At 30.5% G+C, this 16,593-nt stretch overlaps 1 protein-coding gene across 1 annotated transcript in view; it reads right to left on the bottom strand.

Moving 5' to 3' along the window:
* Nucleotides 1-427: 427 nt before the first annotated feature.
* Nucleotides 428-16,593, bottom strand: part of LOC125067920 (lachesin-like) — a 44,956-nt gene continuing 28,790 nt past the window's right edge. Inside the window, exons 3-10 of the mRNA XM_047676817.1 lie at nucleotides 14,767-14,974; nucleotides 6,798-6,968; nucleotides 5,480-5,608; nucleotides 3,939-4,077; nucleotides 2,388-2,539; nucleotides 1,680-1,787; nucleotides 789-851; nucleotides 428-648 (exon numbers count right to left, since the gene is read on the bottom strand). Coding sequence (XP_047532773.1) covers nucleotides 428-648; nucleotides 789-851; nucleotides 1,680-1,787; nucleotides 2,388-2,539; nucleotides 3,939-4,077; nucleotides 5,480-5,608; nucleotides 6,798-6,968; nucleotides 14,767-14,974 — 1,191 coding nt within the window. The remainder of the gene's footprint in view (nucleotides 649-788; nucleotides 852-1,679; nucleotides 1,788-2,387; nucleotides 2,540-3,938; nucleotides 4,078-5,479; nucleotides 5,609-6,797; nucleotides 6,969-14,766; nucleotides 14,975-16,593) is intronic.

Here is a 16,593-nt window from a genome sequence, read left to right as displayed (position 1 = left end):
GCCAATTAAACAGGTGCATTACCTAATGGTTATAATATTATCTCAGATATAGATTTGCATTACATTATCAGTATAGGTACTGTTCACAATTAGATCTGCAATGTTGTGTTTAATGATATTAAAATTAGCAACAGAAGTAATACGATTCCACATGCTTCTAACAGTTATAACGTTGATAATACAAACGGTACTTCAGTTTATCCTGGTTGTGTTGAAACTCATTGTATTAGCATGTCGATTATTGCCTTAAATAAATGACTAATAAATTCAATGCACTTATGAAAAAGGTTGACTAGCTGTAACTAATCACAATTTTCACCATCCGCATATAATTATGAGCAATTTATATTAGATATCAATAATTTACAAAATAACATTACATTTGTATAACATTAAATTGACACATATGGCTTAATCACTAAACTTATCATCTTGCACCGCGTATTATTTGTTGATATCTAAGTTGAATTTCGTTTGTAAAATTTATTTTTAAATTAAATATAATGTAAAATAGTAGCTGCGGCAGCCCTGAGATCGCCGCGAGAGCGTGGATTGGCAAAGCTTGATGGGAGCTAAACGCTGTTGATTCTGCAGTCGGCTGCCAGTTATTGTCGAGGACGGACTGCTCAATCACATTCTGCATTGTATCTAATAATTAAATTAATTGGTCAATATAACTAAGCATTTTGATAAAAAATTACAAATATACATATTTAATTACAAAATCCTTAATGGTTATATTTTAAAATTAATCTCTTCCAATATTGAACAATAAATTCATATTTTACCGTATGTCGTAACATCTGGCGTATAAAATTTTTGCTCAGCCGGTTGTAACGCCACCACGAAATCTGTATGAAATAAAGGATTATTGTTTTGTTGAAGACAAGTTAGTTAGCATATACATAACTATAATTCATAGCTTGTTCCCATCGAAGAAATGAAAATATGACGCAAAAAAAACAGTTCGCGATCAACATATTCAATTTTTATTTCGAGTATTGCTAACAGTTTTGCTAACATTCAAAACGTCTTTTTCTCTTGAATCAATAATGAATCATAGAATTAACGAATTTTTTTGCGTTAATGTAATCAACGTCGATTCTTTACTTCTCTTGTTATTGTAAAATGATGTGGTTCTAATATTATACACGTTTAATAACTAAAGTGAGAAAATAACGTAAATTAAAAAAAAAAAAACCTTAGCAATTTCTTAAATTATTTTAAACCCGTTGCAATGTGTTTGCACATACATATTTCTTGTTAAGATAAACGAGACAAGTGTTTACACACGTGAAGAAATATAATACAGTCATAAATCGTAAGCAGCTGAACAAATAAGTATTAATATCAACAACGCCCCTGGGCGTCTGTTGCGATGATGTCTGCTATATCAGAAAGTACTAATTTGCATATTTGCTTAATAAAATTATAAGGGGTGAATATAGATTATTTCATTTGTTTAATTCTTGCTTCTATATAAATGTATAGGGTTGTTAATGGAGCTAATGTTAAGCTATTTGCTTAATCAGTCGTAAGCACACTTTCCAAAAGAGCTTTGTTGTTTCTCGAAGTTTTTTATTACTGTACATTACAGTAATTATTCATCGAAATTATTTATGTAGGTCTAAAATATAATATATTTCAAAAAGTGTATTAGTGTCTATATAAAAACCTACGTGGCGGTGTCGTCATCTCCGTCGTTGTTGGCGCCGGTGTGGTTGTTGTTGTGGTTGTCGTGGTTGTCGTCGTCGTCGTTGTGGTTGTTGTTGTTGTTATCTTAATCTCTGTGATTATTTTTAAAATATAAATTTCTTTATTTTTTCACTTTAGATAATTTTTTACTATATAATTTTAATTAATTAAGTTTGTGCCTGACTAATAATTCCATTAAAGTTTTTGGAAGCATTTATAAATCTTATTGTTATTATTTTTATTTTTTTATGGCATAGGTTAGCGGACGAGTATATGGGCCACCTGTTGATAAAGGGTCACAACCACCCATAGACAATGGCGTTATAAGAAATATTAACCATTCCTTATATCGCCAATGCGCCACTAAATTTGGGAACTAAGATGTTATGTCCCTTGTGTCTGTAATTACACTGGTTCACTCTTCATTCAAACCGGAACACAATACTGAGTACTGTTGTTTAGCAGTAGAATATCTGATGAGTGCGTGGCACCTACCCAGACGGATGAGTGAGGCTGTGTAATTACACGTATAAGGTATACCATTTTAGTTCCTATGGGTATAAGCAATCATATTATTGGCGTCATAAAGTGAAGGTATATTTTTTCCTTTTCTTTATAAGATTATCTAGTCTCTAATATGCGTAGATAATAATAATAATAGTAATATAAAGACACAACTGTCTATCTCTTACCATATAATCTTAATGTTCCTTCAGCCTTTCCTATAGTGTTTGTTGAAACACACGTATACGTTCCTGTATCTTCAGTTCTAAACTCTGTGATGGTTAATATCGTCCTCGTCTGATACGAGGAGACACGAATTTCGTTAATTTCATGCTTACCCCTGAAACAATTGATCTCTAATAATTAAAAAACAAATTTGTTTTTTTTTTCTCTTGATACAGACTTAAATACAAAAATTGGATGGATTTTTAATATCTAATAGATAAAATAAACATATACCTATAGTAATTGATAATATTATAAATGTGAATTTTTGAATAATGGACGTTTGTTACGCTAGAATAACTGAAAGGATCTGAATGAAATTTAGCACAGAGAGTTAGTTAGAGGTTAGTTTTTATCTCGAAAAAATACTAAATAATATCGAAATTTTTGTACTACCTTTTTGTTTTTTTTTTTAATTTATCAAATTATATCGATATTCATTTAGAACATATTATTCGATGTATATATCTATATCTTCTCTATCATCACATCATCTCATCTCTTATTAACATTTGACTGATGAGTTTATTGGTAGGTATGACAATAAAAGTGTGTAACACACGCGTGTACATTTTGAGGTTAGCTAGTAAAAAATGTAGTATCGTTACGACCTTTCGGGCAAATTTAAACAATCATCATCTCCTTAAATCGTTACATTGAAAAACTGTATCAAAATCCCAAACTTTTGGAAATCTACTGAACCATAAAGATTTATATTGAAGCGCTTTGTTTTATATTGTATGTAATGATTAAAAAAAACTTCAAACAAGGTAGCTTTGTCAGTTTTTAATAAAAGCGTAGTAGATGAACAGCGTGCGCCATTTTTCACCGTCGTTTCGCATTTGGGATATTTCTCATGCCGTGTCAATATATCTCTATATTTTATTTCACGTGGATGTTGTTTAATTGAAATGTACTAAAAACATGATAATGGCTTTTTCGTTCGGTATAATATACACGAAATTATTAATTTTTGAACTAATTTATTCCCTAAGAAGTAACCTTCAATAGGTTCAGGCCATTTTGTTCATGCAAAAAGGATCTATGCTTGTGATATGGCATTATAACTTAATAATATTAATCTTTATTTACTATACATTATCGCTTAGACACATTGGTTGTAGTAAGGACTCTTTGTAGTTTACTGAGGATAAAGATCACACACCCAATTCATACTTTTCTAGATGCACCACATACAGACATAAACTAACCGAACCGAATTTTATGAATAATCAAAATTATTTCGAACAAAATTATTTTTTAACAGATTTTTGAAACAGAGTTTTTACTATACAATAGATATATAGATAAGACGATATTTATTTCGATGCATTTGGAATTAAAATGTGTAATGCTTCAGACTTTGATTATGTATATTTCAGATATGAACCGATGACCAATTTAATTTATTTAAATTTTATTGTCTCTCTAGTTATCTCTTTATCTGTGAATTATATAATTTTTTTTCAATTATGTAATTATTTTGAAAGAGGACCTTTATTCCACTTACATACCCAGAGAGTATCATTTCTTCTCCACTTTTTAACCAATAGTTGATGGCCGGGGGGTAAGCTTCCACGAGACACTGGAGCTCGGCTTGCGAACCAGTGGGAACTCCTATCATTTTTGACGATATCATTATAGAAGGTCCAACTGAAACAAAAATATGCAGTAAATAACCAATATACTTATTGTTTTATATTACCCTTTAAATTTTTAATATATTGAAAAATTAAATTTAAGTTTAATTTGGGACAACGTTTTGATTACAAATTCAAATATCGAACTGAAAAGTAATTGTTAATTAGTTTTCGAAAATAATATTTAGATTCTGATGATAAAATCGGATACACCCGATATTTTATTAAAACACACAGAGTTGTTGTTAGCTTAGATTGACGGAATACATTAAATATTGAGAGACTGTTTAAAGGTTTTGATTTTTTTAATGATGCTACGTAGAAATAAAAACACGCGGGAATATAAAAAATAACGTATATCATAACAATAGAAGAGTATACCAAAAATACGTCTGTAGAGATTGAATTTCATTATTTAAGGAAAAAAAAAGGTTTTTGTTAGTATTCGAAATCAAAACTGTAAATTCTGCTGCAAAGTAAAAGTCACTAGCTTTTATTTTAAAAAATCAAAGCTCAATGACAAAAAATACAGTTTTATTGAGTTGCATCAATCCAGTTTATCCAAAAGGAATAAGTTTGAAATACTTTTATTGCGTTTTTGATACGATCCAGACATATAAAATTCTCATATTGGAATGAAATTTCCTTCGCTAACTTAGAAACTTATTTAAGAATATATTTTTGAGTATAACTTGGATTAGTTTTGTCCGGTTTTATTTTATTTTATACTACGTTAAATTTGGTAACTTTAAGTTGAAAATAATTGTTCTCAATAAGAAATGTCTTTTAAACATTTGTAACAAAAAAAAAACAACATTTAAACTAAATCAATTATTCTCTGAGAGACAGGCTGCCTGTATTTCTGTCACTGCCTATTTTTTCCGAATGCATTAGAAAAAAAGTTTCAATTTGGTTTACTGAGAAAAATTAAATGAAAATACTGGGGCTATATTTCCACTAAAACCTGAAAGGTACCTAATCTATTCAAGCAAACTCTTCACTTTGTTGAAATAAAACTAGTTTTTAACGGATTTAACCACGAACACTGCAAAGTGCTCGAAACGTCGGGATGTTAAAATAATTAATATACGCGATTAAATCCGTTAAAAACTAGTTTTATTTCAATGTGTAATAATCGCGAAAATCTAAGACAACATTATCTTCACTTTGTTGTTTATTTTAGATACATTTATTTTATAATTCCAAGATATGTATATATATATTTATGTTTAAGATATCAATTTACTGCCTCAAGTGGGATTTTATTTTCCACTCGGCCCTTTGTATGTTTACAAACATTTACCAGTAGGACATATGAATGATTGTAGAATCACTTATTCTATGTATTTTCATATGGAAAATATTTACATTTACATTCAAAAATATAAAGTTAGCTGTGTCGCAATAGTACTTACAGTTTACACTCAGCATTATCCGCTTGCTGACGGATGGCGGCACATCATTGGATGCTATACACAGGTAAGCACCCATTTGTCGTCGTTCCACCTTCGTGAGATTTAGTGAAGACCCCGTGTAGATATCAACTGCATAAATGAAGTATTATGTTATATTCCGTAACTTCTAAGCATTAAAAGTAAAGGCGTAACTGGTTTTTATATCATAGTAAACATAAAGAATTTTACAATTTTTTAAACAACAATTAAAATTAAAATTATAATTAAATAAAACTATTATATTTTCTAAAATGTATACTAACTTTATAATGTATAGTTTAATTGGAATAAATGTGTGAAAAAAACACAAGGGAAATTTCTTAACCTGAGTTAATAATAAATGTTAAATACCTTTCATCCTCAAGAATGAAAATATATTAACAATTAATTGCTTTTGTTTAATCTTCCAGGGATAAATAAGCGAAAACAGGGAATCATTTTCTCTTAACAATAGACGACACTTGGAAAAGAGGAAATAAAAGGCGCGCTTGACAGAGAAATTAAAGTATAAACCGTTTTTACAAAGGAAAATTTTATATAATACTTATCCGTGAAACGGACCTGTCACAGTCATTTATAAAAATCACCCCTAATTTTATTTTTCCGTATGCTGTATGGAAAGAATCTCATTTTATATCGAACTTTGTTCGCTCACAATGTTGACGTTGTATTTTGCAGTATTTTTTACCATTGGAAGTAAATAATTTTTATATATTATGTTTATGCCTAAAATGTTGTCTTTTTCTGAAACGTAATTTCAGTTATAATTTGAGTATGTAAAGGTGTACCAATGTTGCATATATGAATTTTAACATGTGTGTCATTGGCCTACCTACACTGAACACAGGATAAAGCGCATGGAAGTTAGTAATGGTTGTTAGGATTTGAACCTTTGATCCTGTGTTATTTCCACTGCGCCATCGCTTCATCAAATAATCTATCATCGTTTATTGTGGTAAAGAATATTGATAATGCTAAAAATACTCAGACTTTTTTTTTTTGTTATCAGTTTAGATTGATTGCCGAAAGGAATTCAAAATTTATCTGTATGTGCTTATATCTTTATTTTTGAAAATTAATAGATAGTATCTGCATGTTTTAATAATGTAAAAGGCAATGCCAACAGCTGACGATAATGCGACCTAATAAGTTAACCTCGTAATAAATTATCTAGGTTATATAGTATATATTATGTAGAACGTAATTATCTAGTTGAAACGTATAGTATCACCGAGTACTAAGTGACAAGGATAAAATAATGAACGTGAATTTAGGATACCTTTATAAAGCTCTCCCACTTCATTCCTCAGCTGTATGTTAGCGCCGTCTTCTCGCCTCCACAGTATTCGCGGTAAGGGTCTCCCGTCAGCTTTACACGAGATACTGACATCTGTGCCCTCTCGACCAACTACGTCCCCGCTGGTACCTTCATCTACTATGTTTGGTGGAACTATGTGACAAAATTAAATAGGTATAAATATAATACTTAATTCGAGAATATTTATTGATATTATAATTTTACAAACATATTCAATTGTTTATGGATACAAAATGGAAATATGCTTTTAATGTTGTGTTGCAATGATTTACTGAACTAACAAAAATTGCTTATGTCCTTACGCCATCATTGAATCAAATAAAATTCAATATTTTGTAAGAATATAGTTACAACAATAGTCGCAATTTTATGAAAGCAAAACTTATTTTAATCGGCGTGTGCTCAGTACTTAACAAAAAAAAAAAAAACATTTTTAAAATATATTTATAAATGTAAATTTCAAACTCTGTACATACATCATTACCATGAATTCGCGAGCATTACAATGCTATAAATTTTACAACGTACCTTGCTAAAAGCGATCGTCAATTTAAAAGACCCATCCCCTACAAATTCATCACGAAATCGGAATACATATTTTAATACTTAGCTAACACCCACCTGCTTCACTTGCTGGAAGTTATAACTTAGTAATAAAAGTGTCGAGTACGGTTCACAGGAATTAAATCCTAGGACGGAGAAAAAGACAAACCTATTCCCTTTTTAATCTAATTTCAACTCCAAGAAGTTGAAAGGAGTTTGTATAGACAATAGTGGAGGTGTTTATAATAGATAAACAAATGAAGTTAATATTTTTTGTAGTCTTTGTTTGATGTTCCATTTAATGAATGGAATAATCCTATATTAAATTATTATAATTGAAAAAAGATCAGCATTTTTACCACCACAACTGACTGTTGTACATTAAATGAAATAAAAAAAAATATAGTATTTATGTCCCTGTCCTTTCTTTGGTTAATTATTTTTGGAAGTTGTAAGTTCGCAAATGTCAAACGGGCAGATCTTTAATGCTTTGATTATTGACACATTAATTAAACTTTCAATGTCATAAGTAAACATCTTAATAACATAAGATATATCTATACAAAGTTAAAGATTTTTAGAATGTTTAGTTAGGAATGGTTGAACTATAAAATTAATTTTAATTTATATTTCCCGCGTATATGACTTGATATTATAATAAGATTGGTATAAGCTAGTTTCTTGTGCAGGTAAGAAAATAGTCAGGAATAATAACATCGCATTTATAATAGACAATTTAAATAATTGACATATTTAAAAATGCCTATATTTACTTTTTTAAACACCTATAATAATATAAACAAAGTTTCATTTTTAAAAAACTTTGATTAATTGGGAGGAAAGAAGAAGAGGAATAAAATTTTACTTCATTCAAAAATAAACATTCTTATTGTCATAATGTGATTATTCATTTTATTATTATTTTACAACGAACAAACTGATTACAATTACGTAAGTTAGTGTTGTGTTAAGATATTTATAATAAGTCACATCGAAAACAATATGTTATATATCATCTTAATAACGTTAGACGTTTTCACAATATCGATATTTTTCACAATTTTAATAAAGTCTACTACATTTATAAAAAGTAAATTTGTCTAGAGTGCACATGATGTAATAAAAAAAAACATAATAAACTCTTTTTTGTTTTCATTTGCATAAAGATTTTGCGGTAGTTTTTTTTTATATTTACAAGATACACTGCCACAATCACAATAAGTGAAATCCCTAGGCTGTAACTGTCGTACCGAAGTCAGTGCTTTGTTAAATTTTGTTAGACACTGAAAAGTCAAACGTTGATTTGTTTTCGTCGACCAAAATTAATGTATACATAGAGCGTAAATATCAAAACCATCAACGGATTTTAATAAAAGTTGGTTGGTTTTGGCTTATACTCCGCATAAGCGCAGTCGGGATCATTTTTCAAACTATCCTCATATTCAACTTTTATAATATGAGCCTCGTAACAATTTATATAAAACATATTTAGCATGATTTGTCGTTTATTTGTGTTGACAATCTAGACATTTTTTTTACTATTATATAATAATAATTTCACAGTAAAATGATATTAGCAGTTTCGAAATATTGTTTATTTTGAAAGTAATTGTGTAATTTTGCTTAAATTTCATATAAAATTCTTATGACGAGGTCTTGCAATAAACCTGGGCTTATTTATCATAAACTCCGAATAAAAATCTCGAACAATATTTTTGATATAAAATATTATACCAAGCGACGTCAAATAAAAAGTAAAATCGTGACGAAAACGGCCTTTTCATTTCCACTGTCATTATTTAATTTTAAGAAGAACATAAATATTTATACAGAGATCCTTATCCTTAGATTTATGCGTTCATTTCGGTCCAAAAAAGGGAATAAAAAGTAAATTATCCGGCCAGAATTTATTTCCGTTGGCGAGAAAAACGATTCTATGACGGCTGAATTACCGTTTACCGTTCAATGGCTATTGTTTTTAACTTCAATGCAATAAAAAATCGAATACCACAAATTATCATTACATATGTTTACAAAGGTATTCTTACCTAACATTAGTAACGTTGTTAGCGATTTATATTTCAAGGATTTCATTTTATTGTATTTCAAAGTCATTTTATATCATACAATCGGCTAAACAAATAAATACCTAGGCGCTATTGTTTGTAACAATGATATGTACAAATTACAGCAGAGTATAATAACTTAAATCAAAGTTATTAAAATTTAAAACATGTGAAAAATACATTCTGAAAACGTCTATCTGTATTAAGATCTAAAAGATGATGTTATTTCACATAACATTTCGATGTGATTTATTACAAATATCTTAACCCGACACTAACTAAAGCGATTGTAATAAATTTATTCGTTGAAAAAAAAAATCACAAAATGAATAACCCCTCTATGACAATCACAATGTTTACTTTAAACCAAGTTAAATTTCTTAACAGGTGCAAACAACAATTCCAGATTCCAAACAATATACAATATTTTATTATTAAGTTAAAATCGGTTAAAGCTTTTAAATAAATTTATTTTTAAGAAACAATGAGAAAATTTATATTTAAGTATTGTAAAAGATTTCCAACGATAAACAACAATTCTCAATTACTCAATTACTATAGTTCGCTACGCTATTCTTTGAAATAGTTTTCTTCAATTCATGTGCCTTCGGAAACATTTTCCAAATCTATTTTACAGAAATTGTCAATTAGACTAGCACCCATTGAAGTCGACAGCTAGGAGAGGAAGCTCTTATTACAGCGTCTCATAATAAAACGATTTAGAAAAAGCTTTCAAACAATAATGGCAATTTATTGTTATTAGACTAAACTCATATGAAACGCTTAAAAACTTAGCATACAAGAGCTACGAGAATACTATAATATATATATCAGAGAAAACTAACGCTGTTTAACTTAAATGCTTAATGTAATTAAAAAAAAAAGTTATCAGTTTTTAAGTATGTACTAACGCGTCGGTTAGTATTTGAAGTAATATTCTGTCTATGATTACAAGAATTTTCAAATAATTAGAAAAAAAATAGCAATATCTGCAAATATAGAATGGTTAATACCAAAAATAAATAAATTTATAGTTATTATAATGTAGTTTACATTCAACTTTTTTTTATTTTGACGTTTACGATTGACGTTTGACGTCAATTGAATGAAATATATTTAATTTCATAAGTTGATAAATATATATATATATTATAAAATCATAGGAAATGGAAAAAATGTTGACCAAACTATCTGCGGTCGTGCAGTTTATTTTACAACACTCGGTTTCGGATGGAAGCGCGAATAACCGCATTTATGGTGGGAAACATACTTTATTTTAAATAAAAGTCTTTATTACATTCCATGACAGTATAAAGACAACTTTAATTTCTGAACTAAGTGTACTTTATAAAGTGTATATCTAGAACGCAGACATGAAATCTCAAAACTTAATTAATTTTAAATGGTAACCATAATTTTATAGGAATGTAGTGTTTTTATTAATGAAACCTAACGGTTAAGTCGGCCAATACAAACTCAAGACAACAATCAGTTCAGCCAATGAGCTGCTATGTATTGCTGCGTTTGACGTATTTTTTGTGTTTTAAAAAAATCACAAAAAATTACTTTTTTTCTATAGTGTGTAAATTGAGAGTATAGTCTAGGCAGTGTGATTTAGAACTACACATAAAAACGCAAAATGAATCGTAAATATTGTATCGGAAATGAAATAACATATCGATATACACGCTACATTAAAAATACTCGGACTACCACACTATACAATTTCACTCAGTAAACTGCAGAGCACTTTATCGTTTTAATCAAAACGGCAAATTCTACGTGAAAACAGACACTATTCCTATTTATAAACGATAAAGCAAGTCCATCGATACACTATTGTGCGATTTTGTGATTTAATCATTGCATAGTGACAAGCTCCTCTACAACGATTAATGGATACATTTCATTGTTCATCAGTACAATGAATAATATTCAATGGAATATTCGATTCCGGTATTGTACTTAATATTGAACAATATCGAGTTAATTATGGATACGCCATTACAGAATCAAGTATCTTGTTTCGTGAATTTGGATAACATGGTAACAATATACGAATAAATAAGATTTTTACTTCCTCGAAGAATTTAAAACTAAGCACGAAAACTCTTCAGGTTCAAAAAAATCATTTTTTTTATATTTGAAATTATTAGACAGTTTCAGCCAGGTAAGTGGCTATGGTTCAATGACATTGGATCACATTACACATTAACAGCCTGTAAATTTCCCATTGCTGGGCTAAGGCCTCCTCTCCCTTTGAGGAGAAGGTTTGGAGCATATTCCACGACGCTGCTCCAATGCGAGTCGGTAATTTTAACGAAATTCTGCCATATGTGTATTCCACACATATGGCAGAATTTCGTTAAAAATTACACACACCATTTTTTTTGGTTTTGGTTTTCCTTCACCGCCGAGCACAAGATGAATTATAAACACAAATTAAGCACATGAAAATTAAGTGGTGCTTGCCTGGGCTTGAACCCAAAATCATCGGTTAAGATGCACGCGTTCTAGCCACTGGGCCATCTCGGCTCTTGGATTTTTATATTCTTGGACATTGGATCATTAGGAAAAATTAACTCAAATGTTAAATTATACTTTATTTATGTCGTTTCGTATAAGCACCTTTGAATCGTTATGTTACAGGATTATATCTAACGTAAAATTGAACCGGTTCGGAAAATTTTACCGAGAAGAACCAAATAAAAAGTCAGTATTTACTCTTTTTATGAAATGTATTTCTTGCATATTAAATTTTTTTAACTTCCTAAAAAGTTATGAAAACATACTCATGTTATCTAACTTTGTATTTTCACTAATTTTGTATTTTTATTGCTTGATTTTTATAAAATTACAAAATTAATTTATATTTTAATGTGCCACTAGCCTCATTGTTGTCATATCCCTCGTGCCTGTAATTACACTGGCGAACTAACCTTCAAATCGGATTATATAATACAAGGTATTTTGTATCTGTTAGTTTGGTGGTATAATAACTCATTATTATGAGGTCTGTACAAAGCCTAATCAGAAAAATGAATGAAATAATTTGAATACCGTTGATCATTAATCGTTTTTTTATTTGAAATGATGTCTCAAGTTGAAATTTTTCTTGAAATCTTATCAGAGATTCGAATTTGGAATAATCCTTTTAAGCTATAAATAAGTATATTCTCGTAGCATACAATAACTGAGGATTTGTGTCAATTTCATGTGAATGATATGCACAATATCTGGCTCTGAAATTGTCGATATCTACATTATTAATATCGTATTTGATTTATAACTCAGATGCGGCGCATGGAAAACGAGCTAGAAGTCTCGTGACTGGAAATATTTAGGGATATTTGAAATTATATCGTGCGTGTTGTAAGCGCCGCAGTGCTACTTTGACATATGAGCTACGATCAGTATAGCGTATCTCAGTGATACACTGTTTTTATCTTTTCGTTAATTTAAAAGAGGTATATATGTAGATTAAAAGGTCGGTCACTTGATGTTAAGTGGTCATTAGCAATGTAAGTAATATCAACCATCCCTTACATAGTGATTGTGCTATTGATCATGGTAATTATGATATTATGTCCCCTGTGGCCGTAGTTATACTGCCTCATTTACCCTACACATCTGAATACAAAATAGTATAAATGTGTCCTTTAATTTTACTTCTAAAAAATCTGCAGCAGATTATGAAAAACTTACTGGGAGGTTCTAAACCTTGTACATTAGTATGTAAGAAAGAAATGAATACACTTATTATTATATGACATGTATGACAAGATTGTGTGTAAATGAATAGCCCTATTTTTTTGACTGCCTCGTTGGTCTAGTGGCTATACATAGGGCTGCATATTCCAAGGCCCTGGATTCAAACAGGTCAGGCCGATTAAAAGTTATTGGGTTCTTCTATCGAAAAAATCTCCTGAAGTTTGTACACTCCCGCGCCTTGGAAATTAAGTAAAGCCGTTGGTCCTGCGCCTGAACTCTTTCCGTATGAATCGGACTCACTCATCAGATTACGAGAGTGAGGGAATAGAGAGCGCATCTGTTCTTTCGCCCACATTTGTGCACTATAATGTACTGCACAGGTGGTTAGTTTCCCTTGGGGTTTGCGGCCGAGGCAGAAATTGGTCAGGTTGACATCATCAGCCCAATTTTAATGATATAACATATAAATACATAGTAATCAGAAGACGTTATTAACCTTTTTTTATTTTGTTGCCTCAACCATATTCTTCCCTTGCCTGATATCCAAGTACAGAAAAACAAAGATAAACAAAAGTGATTACACTCATGTGTACTCTTCAATAATTTTCCAGTCGAGTTTTTAATTTTTTGCCACATCATCGTAGTGACAAACGGAAACTATGATCAACCGTCAACTGAGTGTATTCCAATAATACTGGCAATCGATGCGATGACACTTGCCTTTTATGAGGCTATTGTACCAATGACTACGATTAGAGTAGCAGCTCTATGCCAGATAAGCACTTGAAAAGCGTATACGCTGTTGTATGAAGGACTTTGCTTATGGCTTTAATCTAGGTATTTCTACTTTTTAAGTTATTCCCTATTTATAGCTATTTTAAGCATATTTTTAAAAACCAACATTATTTAAATTCGAGTTATATAAACGGCTTTGGCTCTTATATGGAATACAGAGATATGATATATTTTTGCATTCAATTGCATAATTTGCTCTATGTGCCTGAACACAACACTATACCAAAGCACAATTAGATGATAACTGAAGCATGAGATAACTGATTGTTAGTTACATAACACTATTGAATAGTGCAGTACCATCGCTGTGTGTATTGTTAAAGTAATTGTAGCCTGGTCTGCTTGCTTAATAATTGCTAATTACAGTAGTAGCATTATATACTAGGTAGTCCTCTCTTCGTGAAGTTTAGAGCTTATTGTGTCAATGTGTTTTACTGATAGATTTTCATGCATAGATCCAATTTTGTATACGATATTTTTTCATCGCTAAGCATAAGATAAATTTGTAACACATGAAAACTTAAGTTTTAAATCCACAATGCTCTATTAATATTCACGTGCTCTAATCACTAAACTGAGATTGCTCAGTTGCTAGAACATCAAATCCAGACACATATACTTGATCACTTTTAATGCTGAACTCAGATAAATTATAAAAAAAAAAAATATATTTCTGATTATAAAAAAATTGACCAATTCCAAGCCTTTATTTTGAAGCTCCCTTACTAAAACTTTAAGTATAAACACTTATATACGTGGCTGTTTACATTCTAGTATTACTAGGTTAATTTACTGAGCATAAAAAAAAATCTTACCTAGAACATCAACACATCCTATCTGTTTCTTCATTGTGCTTGTGTTGATCTGGCACATGTAACAACCTCGATCTTCAACCTTCAGTGGTCGGATGTGCAGTTGCCAGGAGTCTGGAGAATCGTTGGTGACAGCATAGCGAGAACTGTGCGTCACCAGCCGCGTGTGTAATGTGAGTATTGTCTGGTCGTCAGCTCTTATCCATGCAACCTAAAATAAGTTATTATTGTAGTCACATATTTACTACTCATTTTTCGTTATATACATTAAATAGACTACTTATTGTGAAAGCCTGTGAAATTAATTGAGAATATACATATATCTGTCGCATCCGGTCAAGTGTACAGACACTCAACGGAACGAAATGCGCGCCTATGGTTGTGAACTTGACTTCGGTGTAGTTCGGTGCTAACTTCAGCGCGGTTTCGACAAAATCGTGAAGGCTTCGCTCGGGTCGAGGCAGATGACTTACTGCAACGTATTAGCCGAGTGAGGTTACGGAACTGTTCTACCGTTCCTGAAGTGCTGAGTGTTATCATTCTTATTTTGATTACTTTGTGTGTTAACCTAACAGTGTAATTAAATATTAACTAAGTGTTCCTTGTATTATTTTCACGATTACCCACTGTACGCCCACACGATAAAAAATAATAATGACAATAGATCTGATTTCCCCCCGATATATCTTTAATCTATGACTCATGGGGTGAAGTTTGATACTGGTAAAAACGTGAAGATCAACTAGCCAAAATTAAAACATAAAAAGTAATAACTAAACACAAATATACGATAAACATACTACAATCGATCCGTTCAAAGTGAAATTTAGCATCCGGATAAACTTACCGTCGTTTCCAAAAGGTTTAAATTCCATAATACCATTTTACAAATAATTGCGCTTCATTATTAACTAACATAAGCTATAAATATACTCGCATGTCATGTTTGTGCTATAGGAGAGGCGATACTAATTTCAAACATGCAACGTAAACCCTCTGTTTATGGAATTCCGTTCAGAAGAATGTAATTATTCGCCCATCGTTTGTTTTGTCATAAATTATAAATAGACTGGAAGAATAATTTTTATTATAGCAATAATTGAGTTATGACAATATTGTTTCTCGAATGATTTAATGTTTGCTTCACCAAATGTATGTGTTACTTGAGTTTAGTCGTTCTAGTTCCAAATGGAAGGAATTTCAGTACATTTAAAGATCAATTTTCCCATTTCACGTCTTGGAGAGAGATAAGTACATAGGTCTACCAAGGTTTTCATCAATTCATCTCGGTATAAACAACATTTCAAATCATGAAAATATGACAAATAAAAAATGCTTGTTCTAAGTACCTATTTCCCTAAGCTACTTCTATGCCTATTTTAACTTTAAAACAAATACTTGCCAGCAAATAAATCGTTTAAAATAAAGTCGTACTTATCCAATTTATAATAAAGTATATACTCGTTTACAAGAAACATTATACACAATCTTTTAGAATTACGGTCAAAAATTTACAAGATGTAACATCATGATTACAAGATCTAAATTTGCAAAAAGTCGAATATAAACCGATTGCTATTACGCCCGGGGTCAGAAATCAAGTGAAATCGTGTTACTGTAATGATGAAAAAGAATCCCTTGTAAAGGAAAATTACTTATTCTATCACGGCCCCTTTGTATTTCTTCAAATTCAATTCGATGTTATATTATTTAAGCTGAATGTGTGCGAGGTTGACGAAATATTTAAATGTCATAAGATGTTATCAATTGTATAACATTATATTCGACGATTCGTAATATTTTTAACTGAATTCGAAAAAGAGGAGGTTG

The sequence above is a fragment of the Vanessa atalanta genome, chromosome 12 (assembly GCF_905147765.1).
Source record: "Vanessa atalanta chromosome 12, ilVanAtal1.2, whole genome shotgun sequence".
In the NCBI taxonomy this organism is placed as follows: domain Eukaryota; kingdom Metazoa; phylum Arthropoda; class Insecta; order Lepidoptera; family Nymphalidae; genus Vanessa; species Vanessa atalanta.
This window is presented reverse-complemented; position numbering and strand designations above follow the sequence as displayed.